Source organism: Patagioenas fasciata, chromosome 4 (genome assembly GCF_037038585.1).
Source record: "Patagioenas fasciata isolate bPatFas1 chromosome 4, bPatFas1.hap1, whole genome shotgun sequence".
NCBI classification, from domain to species: domain Eukaryota; kingdom Metazoa; phylum Chordata; class Aves; order Columbiformes; family Columbidae; genus Patagioenas; species Patagioenas fasciata.
Genome location: NC_092523.1, coordinates 57,145,533 through 57,159,274, shown reverse-complemented (window position 1 = coordinate 57,159,274; position 13,742 = coordinate 57,145,533). Strand labels below are relative to the sequence as shown.

Sequence of the window (13,742 nt, the reverse complement as noted above, 5' to 3'; positions counted from 1 at the left end):
GGAGAAGCTGGCAAGGACTCAAACACTCCCTCAGAAACCCTGTTTCTTGGCATCTTCTCCTTCCCCTCCTCACCACACGCTCCAGGTGGATGCAGGTTCCCTCTTCCTTTCCTCACACTGATGCTCCCTAGTTGGACTTCCAAGCAACAAGAACACAAACTACCCATCTCTGGTGGCCTGAGGGCTGAATGTAGTACTACGCATTATTTATCTCCTTTGAAAAACAAAACAAACAAAAAATCCCCTAATACTTAGTATTTTGCAGAAAAGCCAAGCCCACACCTTGGAGCCCAGTGAACAAGCAAGGATCTCAAACTTGGAAAGACTTGCAGCTGAGTCACTAGTTGAACACTGGACCTGAATGTGCCTTCTCTAAGCATCACAAAGAGGAAGATGAACAAGACTACTGCTAATTTATGACTTCTGTAGTCTGACACATGAACTCTGAACATCAGAGTATGGTTCAACTGAAGTAACAATACAAGATGTCCTTTTGGCTTTTGAACCAACCACCTGTTCCTTGCCTCACAAGTCCTCACCCTTCAGCTCTCGCAGAGCGCTCTTTGCTACAGAGGCAACAAGCAAACATTAAAAATCTAGTAGTAATAATTGTCATCAGCATTTGATCTGCTTCTTTAACAGTCACATACCAACAAAAAAAAAAATATGCACACTGAAGTACGGAAATCCTTCTCCAATCACATAAGGCAGGAAAAAAACCCACATTACTAATCTCCATCCTATTCAATACATGACAAATAGGTGTAAGGTTGGTAGAAAGAAGATGATAGTAGCTTAATGCTAAATATTCTTGTATCCATTAGGCATGACCAAATGGCATCGCTATATATATTTTTCAAGATTTTCATTTTTAAAGGACACGGGATTACACCAATACATTTATTTCTAGTTTACAGGGCACCTGTCTGACCACTAGTGCCAGAAGAGCTGCTGTGAACAGAGGTCAGTGAAAAATTATTTATCTAAAGTGGACTTTTTATTTTTGTCATCCAAACTTCTTTCTAGGTATTTAGTTATTTCTATATACTATGCACCAATCATGTTTTAACAGGTGACTGTTCATAAATGTGTACTGAGGTAAACAGAGCTTGATGACAGCAATCCCATTTTGAATGCAGAGATCTTTGTTTTGTTTTTTGTTTGTTTTAAAAATTGGTTGCTTCCCTATTTGCTTCCTCATTTGCAGGTGAAAGAGGAGAGTCCATTGATGTCTCATTGAGATAAAAGGAGCTACTTACTAACTTCATGAAACTGCTAGGAAAACAAAGCCAAATATTCAGTGAGCATCAAGTCCTGTACATTCCTTCAGACACTATGCCCTTGGTAATGCTTTATAAACACTCTCTCTCAAGGCAGCCTAACTTCATCTCGGTGCTGCCGTCAAGCCAATTCCCTTGAAGACATCACAGTCTTTGTCAATAGAGGTAACACAAGGATCTCTTTTGGTGCTGTGGCTCTCCTAAAGACATGAAAAGAGAGAACAGCTTTAAAAGCATCACTGTTTAGGGGCTAGGCGGAGAAGTAAAACCTGGTACATTAAGAAAAGGAATACATCTAAGCTTCACGTATGTTATATTTTTAAGTCTTCTCACCGTAAGTTTGGAAAAATGCCTTAAAGAGAAGGGGATGATGTTTGAAAGTTAAGGTTTTTATTTGGGGAAGAGGGGAAAGAGCCATTCAATGTCTTTGCGTGAATGCAATGTGAGTCACTGCACAGTTATCCAGTGGATTAATTCACTCTACAGTGAATCTGCTTGTCTATTCAGACTGGAAGGCTTAACTTTTCAGCGTTGCCATGAACAGAAGCTGTCAATAACGAATTCACAGCTGCAGGTGACATACGCCTTAGAAATTCCATTAGCCAATGCGGTAGAAGAAATGGCTTTCCCAAGTGATGTCAAGGAACATCACGGGAAAAACTGTATTGGGCATGTGGCTGTTCAGTATAACTGAGGCCGAAGAGCATAATAAATGTGTAAAACCATGCTGTTCTCAGTTGCTCGAAGGAAGAGAGAAGAGAACAGGAGAGTTTCTGCTGGCCTAGACCTATTCACTGTCAGGGTCACAGGAGGGCAGGAGCCTCCCTGCAGTTCCTGTTTCACCAAAAACAAAAGGGAGGCCCAACCTTTCAGCAAAATACCCCCTGATTAGGCTTCCCAAGATCCTTCCTTTGGGTGAATCGTTCACCTCCACACAACATACCTCACTGGATGTTTCTCAAAAGCAAATCAGGCCAGCTCTGTTCCCCAGTCACCTCTCATCCTGCATATCCAACACACAGGGAGTATACCCGGGTGTGCAACCATACTGGTTCTTCCTCTTTGCTCTCCAGGCTTCAGTGCTGAAAGATGGTATCATCAAATGGATGTTAATCATTGAAACCAAGCAGAACTAAATGTGATAATGATAAGCCTGACACAAGTAGGAAGTCACAGATTTTTCACTAGAGCTTACAGAGCCATTACCCAAAATACCTGCACATAGAAAACAGAGGCCACAGCCTAAAGATACCTACCTCAAATGAGGATCATTCAGCATATTCACAAAAGGTTTCATTTATCAGCTTTGAAATGGACTAAGCATATAATTAAAACCAAGGGTTTGGCTTGTGCAGAACCATTTCTTCCATTAGCTTTAATTCCCTTTTTATTGTATTCTTACTCTGCCACAGATCCAGTAGCACTCCTACACAGGCACAGGTAATGCTAGTTGGTAATGCTCCGGCAGTCATAGGATTTTTATGGGGATTTGGATTCAGAGTCCTGTGCTCAACGGAAAGTGACAAGTTTCATTCAGCATACAGCATCATAGATAATGCTCTCCTATCTAAAAATCAGATTAAAACAGAGATACACGAGATGACATAAAGCACAAAGATGGGAAAAGAGGATGAAAATAGAAATAGGACCAGGAGAGCTGAGAGAGAACAAGGAAGTCTCATTTCTGAAAAATAAGGATGGTCTCTCTCAAACAAAAGAAAAAAAATTAAAAACCCTACACCCAAACTACAGGCATTACAAAGAGTTTTAAAACCAGAAACGCCCTTTGTCTTTTGGGCAATGGGTAATGCATAAGGTAAGGCCCTGCACTGCTTTACTTCTCCCCCAGGAGTAAAATACCCAGTCAAGCAAATAATGAAATGCAGACCACACTGCACTTCCTATTTTGAGGAATTGTGCAATACCAAACCTACTTCAAAGCAAATGAAGTCTCTCAGCACAAAAGTATTTTCACAACTTCTCAACAATGTCATTTTGCCACTTTCCTTTCATTTTCCACAAGAAATGGCCTACAGTTATTTGCAGCTGATCAAATAATCCTACAACACCATTTTCCACTAAACATAGACTGCGCCCCCCACCCTCCCTTTTTATTACAAAGACGAAACAATTTGAAAGTTATCTCTCTAGCTCTCCTCACCCAGCTGCCTTAGGTCAGTGCTGTGGGATCCCACATCTCATCGTGCACGGCAACATCCTAAGACCTGAGGGACGAGTGTGGCAAAACTGCCAAAAGTACCTGGGAACTGAGTGACCCCGAGTTTGTAGGAGGCCGAGCCACAAGGCTGTCAGAGTCTGTGCCAGTCCCTCAGCAAAGCTGAAACAAGGGTCATTTCCTGAACGACACACACGCAACAGCACTGCCTCTCCTCTTCAACTGCTTTACCAGCATGAGCTTCAAGCTGCTTTATCCTATGGAGGTCTGAGAAATTCGAGGTTTCTGCCTCCACCACACATGACAAATCAGATAGGAGATCTTGCGGTCAGCAAAAAACTGACAGAGTACAACAATGAATTTTGCTGTACCAAAACGATTATAAAGGAAAGAACTGTTTCTCAACTGCCTGGTTAAGAAGCTAATATGCTTCCAGCCATTCCCCTCCTTTAAACAACATACCTGGAAGCCACTACACTTCACAGCACAGCCCAAACACAGGTGAGAGAAGCCTTCTGAAATCTTCAGAAAAGCCATCCCAACCACTCTGACTACTGCCCTTTCTTTTTTCTCTCCAGTGAAAGCTAAGCCAGACAAATCTAACCCAGCTCAACTGTGCTGATCTCTACCACACACTGCATATGATCTCTAACCAACTCAAGATCCAGGGAGAACTATACAAAATATCTGTATTCTCAGAAGTTTTCTTCTCTCTAGTAAGAGGGCCACTTACGTAAAAGAACAACAGCATCATGTTCTGAACTGCACCTGGTAATCTGCAATTCCCTGCACTCAGCCTTGCTGCAATCAATTCACATGTCTCAACCTGGAAAAGAGCAATCCAATGACCAAAAGAACAGAATGAAAGAAGAAAGAGCACCTGAAGACAGAAATCTGACTGCAGCTTGAAACAACAGATTCTCACTCAAGATGGAAATCTAAGCCCCAAAACGTTATTCATTTATAAACAGGGTGCAGATGAAGAAGCTAGCATTTCCTTTTCAAGAAAATAACAAATGTGAGGAAGAAGCTGTTCTCAGATGAGCAGGAAGAACCAGAGATTTACATGCAACACATTTTGGTCTCTGGCCCAAGTGCCACCTCTTGACTGTAACAATTGCAGCTTTGCATCCCACACTTTTTGCGATTCCCTTCTCAGTCCTTAGTGGAGAAAGGACAAGTGCCCAGGCTGCTTTCTGCTGATAGGAACAAACGTGCAGCAGAGTTCTGCTCATTTCGCTCATGGTTTGGACAAGAAAGACATTGTCTTCTTTGCTCGAGGGCAAAATTTTACACAACTTTTAGCATCTTGCTTATCATTGAGAACTCCACCTCTGCACTGAATTTACATAAATCTTCAGAACTTGCTCAAAAGGCCTTTGATGAAGTAGGAGACAGAATGGTGTCATGTTTCCTGAAGAAGCTAGGCTAAATCCATCTGGCAGAAACCTAAAGAATGTTTCTTATCCATATCAATATTTTCCTGAAGGTCTAAAGTGAAATCTTGGAAACTTACTTAGGAGAACCTTCTGGTGTTCACAGTCACTTATCAGAAAGTTCCAAAACCTTCAGCCTATCAGGTGACCACAGTCAGCTGTCCCAATATTCAGTGAAGATCTGGGGCCTCTGCACCCCACAGCACTCAGACTGAGTACTGACACTCTGCATGTCTCAACTGCAGGTGCTTCACCACTTGACCTTCTCAGCACATCATTTCCCCCTTCTCCTTTGCAACAATCTTACACAGGCAAAACAAAAATCACAGCAACTAAAGTAGCCTTTCTAACCATAAAACCTGCTGAAGCCTCACTGAGAAAACCACAGAATCATGACAATCATACCAAAGAGGCATCTTACCCAGGTCAGCAAAAGTCACCCTCAAAATGCACCTTCTACAGGTGATAATGTGCACACAGCCATCGTTGCTTCTGGTGGCCTCTGGTCCTTAGTGGCCTGTGCTCCCACAGCTGAACTTACCCTGCTGTGAGAAGGGACCCCCCAACAGCTGCACTCACCTCTATGGGCTCAGAAGGGATTTTCAGTTTGGATAGTTTGGCTTTGGCGTTCGCCTTCAAATCCGAGATCTTTTCGTAGGGTTCTCCGTGGTATTCCTCTGGCAGATGTTTGAGCTCTGGTGATTCAACTGGCGCCTGATCTTGGCCATCCATTGGTCTGACATAGGCAGTTGGTTTCTGCTGCATTGCACTGGTTTTTGATGGCAAAGGCGGGGGAAAAGTCTGAGAGGAAGGCTGAGTGGTGTTGGTCAGGTTAACAGCTGAGCTGTCCCGACTGTCCTTCTCCTGTGATCCTGCCACTAGGTCCTGAGATGATTTTGTTTGACTGTGGGTCGGCCCATGACTTTTGCTGCTGTTCTGTGACCTGGAATTGATATGCTGGCTGGAATGTAGAGGTGACAGGGGGGCCACTGGAGAAGACAAAGATGACAGTAATGGAGAAAGCGCCAGAAAGGAGGCCTGCAGTTCATTAGGACGACCTTCACCAGCTGCACGCCTGTCATTTCTCTTGTGGTGAAAACCTGCGTGACTTTCTTGGCCACCACGATTGTGTTCTTGACCTTGGCTCTGACCATTGGATAAGCTGTGACTCTTGGCGTGCAAACCTGAAGCTGGTTCTGTTCTGGACTGTGCCTTTTGGTAGTGCATGGAGTGGTTCGGAGGGGGAGGAGCTACAACTGTAGGTCCCATGTGTGGATGTCGAGTTGTGCGGTGGAATGAAGATGTTAATGTATGGCTGGTCTTTTCAGGGAAGTATGGGTGATCAGGCTTTCCTTGTGGAATCAGAGGAGCAACACTTTTTGGAATCCCTATGAGATTCTGATGGGATCTGTTGCTGATAAGTTCCTTGACCTCCTCATAATTGCCCAGCATGTTCTGAATTCGGCTTGACAACTCATCTTCTTTATTGGTCTGCAACAGAAGGGCAGGGGAAATTTAAAAAGCAGTGACCCTCCGCCCCAAGAGATCCAGCTCAGGAAGAGATTTTCTTCAGGATCTTATTTTAATTACCATGCATCAAGTTATGCAAGATAACATTGATCCTGCAAGCAGTCTCTCCAAAGCAAGTGTCACTGCTCTAGGCAGTATTAGCTCTTCTGAGCCAAGGTTGCAGGTGTTCCTGCACTGTCCAGGAACACTAACATCAGACCAGTTTGTTCCAATCACAGCTGCAGACAGACAGGCAGCCGAGCTGCTCTTGAGTACTCTCCCTCAAAATTCCCAGACTACAGGAGGCTCCCGAATCACCCAATCCAAAGCCCATCATCTACAGAGCTTTAAGTATGTACTCTGATGAGCAGATAGGAAGATGCTGTGTTTCCATGTATCCTGCTCATCTCCTATACCGCAGACAGAGGACACAGCTCTTCTACCTCAAACCTCTTTTCTCCTCTCCCTCCACCACGCACCCCCCTGTCATTACCTTGTAGGGTTCTGCAAAGAGGGGAGTCTTGTCAGGGAATATGTCTCTCTCTTGCAGAGCCTCCTGATTCCGCCTCTCTTTCTCTCGAATACGCAGCAAGTTTCTGTCCTCATTGTACAAGCTTTAGGAAAGAGAAAATGAAAGGAGGGTTAACACTTTACACCAATGTTATCAACAAGTATCTACTTTGTGCAGAAACTGTGGTTTTCACACAACAGTATACATCGAGCACGGAAGTAATTTCAAAATCCAGAGAATCCCCTATTTTGAAGGTGTTGCCACTTTCAGGGATTAAACTTTACCTACACTATAAACAGGCTTGAAAACTTACCCTCTACTTTAAATGGACATTTGGAAGGCTGATTACTTGGCAAACCATGTAGCTGCATTTAAAGCAATAATATAAATGTGTTTAAAGTGTCAGGAATTTGTAAAACACCTGGTAGAATCCCTCTGCTTCACCTGAACCACATACACGCGCAGTCAACTCTGTCAGCCACGTATCAAAACAGCAGGAAAGCTGTGACACAACAGGCATGGGATGACTTCATGGAAAACCAGATCCTGGAAACCACAGCTCCTCTGTGAAATATTAGTGCAAAATAAGGGAATCCATTGCTCTGATATTTTTGGATGTTTGGGAAGAAAAAGTGTGCAGGCATAGTATGCGGATGCAGGTATTTCTCTCCTCTTTATACTCTACTGCATAGTCTACTACATATGTAGAATTCCTATACACTTCTTTGTACATTCAACTTCTCAAATGTCCCAGTCCGGAAGGGAAGAGTCTTGTTTTCCCCACCAGTGACATTTTCTCAAATACCACACACACATAATAATCTACTGAAAGTTTAATCACCCCTAAAGGAGAGGTAGACGACTGGCTTTGCTGTCACAGTTAACCAGGAGGCCCGACTACTGCAGAGGGGGCTTCCTGACTCAAGGGGAGCTCTGGAAAATGGCAAACTTCCATATATGGAACCGCAGCAAGGATGTCCTTGTGCCACTAACACAGAAAAACATATTCAGAGGTTAGACTATGCACATTTAAAATAGTTTCCAACTTCGTTAGGGCTGAACTGTTTCCAAACATAGCAAAACAGAAGTTTCCAGTAAGCTCTATGTGCCCCACTTCTGCAAAAAATGCAAATAATTCTAAAAAAAAAAAAAAAAATAAAATAAATAAAAAAACCCCAGTAAATATACTCAATCCTTCTGTTACAAACTATATAATAGAAACATTTTCCTCTGTGCATCTGATGTCATGTTGCATGTGAGCGATTTCATGTCTATAATCAGTTAGTTGGTCTGTTGCCCAGTGTGTGCAGGGGAAGATTCGTGCAGCCAGATATGGGTGATACCAACTGCAGAAGACAAAAAATTTGGAGCAATTCTAAGGCAAACTAGAAGAAATCTTGGCTACATCTACTACTTGAAGTTGTATGCATGTGAGTGGGGTTTTTTTTAAGGGAATGCATTTCAACTTGACAGTATTTTTTAAACAAATCTGTTCAACTTATCTGGAAAATTTTTAGTGAATGAAACACCATTTTCCAAACATTCCAGGAAGTTAAAAATGACCCTATAAATATCTTTTATACAAACTTAAAAAAAAAAAATTCCCTTAACAAAGCCTCAAAAGATGGTTTTAACAGCTAAGATGCTAGCTTTTAGTGTGAAGGAGACATCTGAAACCTCCTCTTCACAAATTTGTGTTTGACAACACGTCCCAGTTTCAGGAACACCAGCACCAGCTGTAAAGCAAACTTTTTAAAAATTATTTTTCTATTTTAATGGGCATGATTTAACCTGGATCAGCTCCTCCTCCCCCACTGCTCCCTAGTCCATTTCCTCCATGGCCGCACAAGCACTCAAGCCAACACCAACAGGGAGGGCAGAGGAACAAAACCACTGCCCCCGGTGGCAGTCCTGGCTCCTTGCCGTTTCCCAAGCCTCTTCCACCAACAGTCAATATCTTCCCTACACAAATCCCACAACTCTCTCGCAAGGAGTTCTTCTGATCTGGATTCATCAAGATTCTTGCAGCAACCTGGTGCTCAGGTTCATCTCTCCCTTACCCCCCTTGTATTTTTTCCTTTCAAAAGCTTAAAACAAAAAGCTTCATTGACAAAAGGATAATTTAAAGTTGGTTTTAACCCCTCCTCCTGGCACTGCCAGGAGACAGAATCTGAGATTACAAACAGAAGTTCACACACAATGCAGGTTGGCTTACTCAAGCCACATGCCACCCATTTACTTTTGTTTCATCACAAACTACAGCAAGTGGGCAAAGCAGAAGACACACCTTTCAGACATAATCCCATCTCAGGCTGGAACTGGTTTTCTACAAAAAACTTCTTCACCATTTCCTTGAGCATCAGCTGATTTCCCTGTCATGTTTTTCTCTGTCGGTTCTTCAGCCACAGTTTTCATAATTTGACAGTGGGACATTGAGGAAATCAAAAGACACAAAGGGGAGATCTGCTTTTTACAAGTGTGACAACTGTGTTGAAGGGAGCAAAGCGCCTTCGGCCCCTCAGTGTCTTTTGATACACATAAATATTTTGGCCTGCACAACATTGTCAACATCTCAGCCCACCCTGTTGCTATTTCTGTCCTGATCCACACCGTGAATACCAAAGCACTCAGACCTACACAGTAGTTTTTAATACAACTGCAACACCAAATATATGCACTGCTTTTTTTTTTTTTTCTCCCTTCTCCCTAGTACTTAATAAATTATAGAACTTACTAAGTTACTCAAAGTTTTGGCTGGGGTACACAGTACACACAGAAATTGTGCTAGCTTTCCTCCAAGTAGATTTTGTTACTGCAGTTTGCAGATTGTTGCTGCATACACCAGATCCAGGCCTCCCAGAGACAAGCTGCTGAGCTGGCAAAGCTCTATGCTGAAGCCCAAGATCATAAAAATAGAAGTGATTTTAAAAGCTCATCTACACAATATGAAAGGACAAAAGCCACAGCCAATCTATTTGTTTTTAAAACGGATTGCTTTAAAATGAGGCAATCTCATTTTATCTTCCCAGGTAAGAGACTAGATGACTCTTTCTGAGGAGATGGAGAAAGACATAAAAACTACAAAGTCAAACACAAGTCTCTTGGGGAATACTGGCAAGGCTCAAAAAGTAACTTCTCTTTTCATAGACCTATTCCTGATCTCCTTAACCACCTCAGTTACCTTTCAAAAACTCTAACGTCACAACTGGAGCATACCGCAGCACTTTACAATCCATATTATTATTTTGTAAGGCACGTCCAATAGGACTTCAAGGTGCACTACCGCAGTAGTGGTCGTTCCTGTAAAGCACCGAGGACTTTGAGTATCAGCCCCCACTCGCTACAGGAGTCAAGCGTCGTACCTTGTGATGGCTCCCCTACCCCTTGCTTCTCTACCTTTCAACAGTAATACAAAATACTCTCCCCAATCAGCTCCTTCACATAAGATTTATGACCAAGTAGATAACGTAGATCAACTTTCTTACAGAAAACAAACAAATAAAATGCGCAGGATACTTTAGATGGAAGAGCACTGAGAGGATGAATCACTCCACACTGAGACTTTGCTGCAAAACAAACAAGTGGAAATTCTGACCGAGAGGTTTTGTGTTTTGTTTTGTTGTTTCAACTTGCAGAGCAGAGGAGTGAGCCAAAGCCCACTGAAACCAGCAAAAACTTCTTATTGGTTTCAACGGACTTTGTGTTGGGCAATGAGAGTGTGTTCTTCAGTCATGCAAAACAGGCCTGACCTAGGGCACACATGAGCAGACCTCCTGCAAAATGAAGAGAAGTCATCATTTGGACACTACATATCAGCTCAAAAAGTTCAGCTTCTGCACCTTTAAAAAAAATTTTAAAAACTCACATAACACCAAAACCAAACAACCCTCAAACATTTAAAGTTTGAATTCATAAATATTAACCTTGAATCAAAGCCTTAGCACAATATTACTACTCATTTATTTCATTCTCTTTACCATAATCTCTCTTAACAATGACATCAAGTCTATTACAACAGAACGTGTGTGCACATACATGCACAAGCAAAAATTTATTGGAAAGGAGCCAAAAAGAACATCAGTTTGACACGTTGGAAGATTAGGGAAAACCTCACAGGCTGTTTTCGTTTGTTTTCCCAGGATAAAATCTGCTATCAGCACTGACTGATCAGTGTTCTTGTTTTATATCCCATCTTGCTGTAAACATCTTTACTATACTGCAACTTAGAGCAAGAGAAGCCCATAACTTGCAAATTTGAAAAATAACAGAAGCAATTAAAAAAAAAAAATTAAAAAGGCAATATATTATGACCCTGCAAATTGTTTTCTACTAAAACACTATGCTACATCCATGTGGATTACGGATATCCTGCTATTTCTAGGCTGGCGAGCATCCAAATTCAGAGCAATCAAGCTGTTTTCCTCAGAGGTTCTGATTATGTTCAAACAAAAGAAAAACCCTAAACAACCATAACTTGTGTCTCTTGCAATGATAATATTTACAGTGAGAAGTAGTTATCTTTCCTGTATGTATCCCAACACTGAATATAAAACGTCTTACATGCTGCTTGCTGCAAAACCAACAGCTGTAACACAACTAAAGGCCTTTTCTTTCTCTGAACCTTCCTTGACCCCAAAGCTCTCTCCCCAGCAATAAATTCTTTCTAAAGAGTGTGTGAAGAGAAAGCAAGGAGGGACAGAGGGGAGGGGAAGGGACACCACATTTTGCCATAATGCCATAAGTGCTCTCATGGTGACCAGTGGCCCAAGCTGCTGGCCACGCATCACTGACAATCCAGCCAGCCAGTCAAGAGGGGTCATTCCCCTCCATTTTGCCCTTCAGGATTGCCATACACCCTCTGCCTCCCTTTCTGAAAAGGATCAAACATATGCTCGTGAGGACTTTTCCCCTGGTTGCAGTGCACTGGGGGAGGTACAGTTTTAAAAGCAGAAAGATTAGGGAATAAACACCAAGTAGCTATGCATTTGCTCATGCAGTTGAAAGCACCCGCCCTCCCTTCTCTAAGTTACAGACAAGCCCTTGAACTACCTGAAGACAACAGCTAAAACTCATTCTAATTAATGTATTGTATCTCACAGGTGCCAAGTTCCTATGCACACTGCCTCATCTCATACTGAGAGGTTTTTATTAAAAAATAATAAACAATAAAGTTGTATTACACCAGATGGCATTCCTAATTCAGAGCAGAAGTGTCTGCAGTAAACTGACAAGTCCACTTTCTTAATGCAAGCCTGTAGTTATCCTGCTCCAAACATATCTAGAGACACTGCTTCAGACTGCCATCAACCAGGTGACTTACGGTATTTGTCCATACGCTTTTGAAAACCTGGGTTATGCTGTAACGTACCACTACATGGTTTTCCCCAGACTCAGTGTTAGGAAGCCAGGCAGAAAGCCCTGGAGAACTGCAGTGGGCTCTGGCCCTGCGTGGAGCTGTGCCAAGAGGAGCGGAGGCCTCCAGGGCCTGCCAGGCGCCATGACAGGAAACCCCGGCAGCCACAGCGCCGGCCAGGCTCCAGCACGCTCTCCCTCACCTATGTGCTGACCGGGCCCCAACAGCGCCAGTGCCAAAGCTCCTCTCCTTCAGGAACCTCTCCAGATCAGCAGATTTCACATCTATAGGTTTTCCTAGCACAAGAACTCAGAGGGGAAAAAAAAAAAAACAAAAACAAAAACAAAACCACCAAAACAAAACCAAAACCACCAAACCAAAACAACAAAAAAACCCCACACAACCAACCACAATGTTTCCTCCTCTGGAAACATTCAAAACCCGCCCAAACACATTCCTGTGTAGCCTCATCTAGGTGTTCCTGCTCCGGCAGGGGGATTGGACTGGATGATCTTTTCCAATCCCTTACATTCTGTGATTCTGTGAACAACCGCAAAACAAACCCACCTCCAAGCTCTTCCTCACTGCTTTGTGGAAATGCTTTGGGGAAATGGGACCCCCAGGCTCAACACCAACGTGCCAAACGCGTAAGGAGCTTGGGAACGGTGGGGCTTCACGGTCTCACCCTGTCTGTCTTCAGAAGGGAGCGGTTCAAAAATCGGGAGTTAAAATAGTGCTCCATGGTCAAGCTGGGCTGTGCTTGACATGTCACCAGGCAAATTCAAATATCCCATATATTCTAACAGGCAGATGAGACTGGATGTCTGCCCTGAAATATTAGTTCAGTCTTGATAATCTTCAAACACATAAATTTCTGACCTCTTGAGCTTCAAAATAAGTAAGCATATGCACAAATCTCCCCTTCTCTCCCACAAGAAAAAAAAATATCATGCTTTTCTACACACTGAAGTAGTAAAATACTTTTTGGCTTAAATCAGCTCATGCTGGGCAAAGTAGTCCACTGGTTCATGTAATAAGAGATTTGGTTCAGAAAGTTACGTAAAGCACAGACCCTGACTCACAACATCACCCAGGCTTGAATCTATAACAGAAACCATAAAAAGGCTGTTTCAGTGACATGATAATTTTTAGTATGGAGTTTCAAATGCTGATATGTGATAATCCAGCCCATGACAACATTTTCAAAAAATAAAGCAGTGCAGAAAGAAACTCTGCTTCTCCTCTTGTCCTCTGTGTTCTCCATATGAAAATAAAATGAAAATAAAAATCTACTTCATTTTTAATTGTAATAAGACCTGTTGCTGGGTCCAAAAAGGAATTATTCCAGCAGCAGGGAAGGGGGTGGAGAAATGCAAACACACACAGCGCCCACTTCCTTCTGAATGCACAGAACCTCTTCCTCCAAAACATTAAGAGGGAACATTTCCTTTCAGTACAACTGCAGGAAATCACAAAT

At 42.6% G+C, this 13,742-nt stretch overlaps 1 protein-coding gene across 4 annotated transcripts in view; it reads right to left on the bottom strand.

Moving 5' to 3' along the window:
- Positions 1–13,742, bottom strand: part of AFF1 (ALF transcription elongation factor 1) — a 141,215-nt gene that overhangs the window by 64,080 nt on the left and 63,393 nt on the right. For all 4 annotated transcript variants that reach the window (XM_071807966.1, XM_071807963.1, XM_071807964.1 and 1 more), the window contains 2 exons: positions 6,895–7,015; positions 5,472–6,383 (listed from right to left, as the gene is read on the bottom strand). In XM_071807966.1, the coding sequence (XP_071664067.1) occupies positions 5,472–6,383; positions 6,895–7,015 (1,033 nt within the window). The remainder of the gene's footprint in view (positions 1–5,471; positions 6,384–6,894; positions 7,016–13,742) is intronic.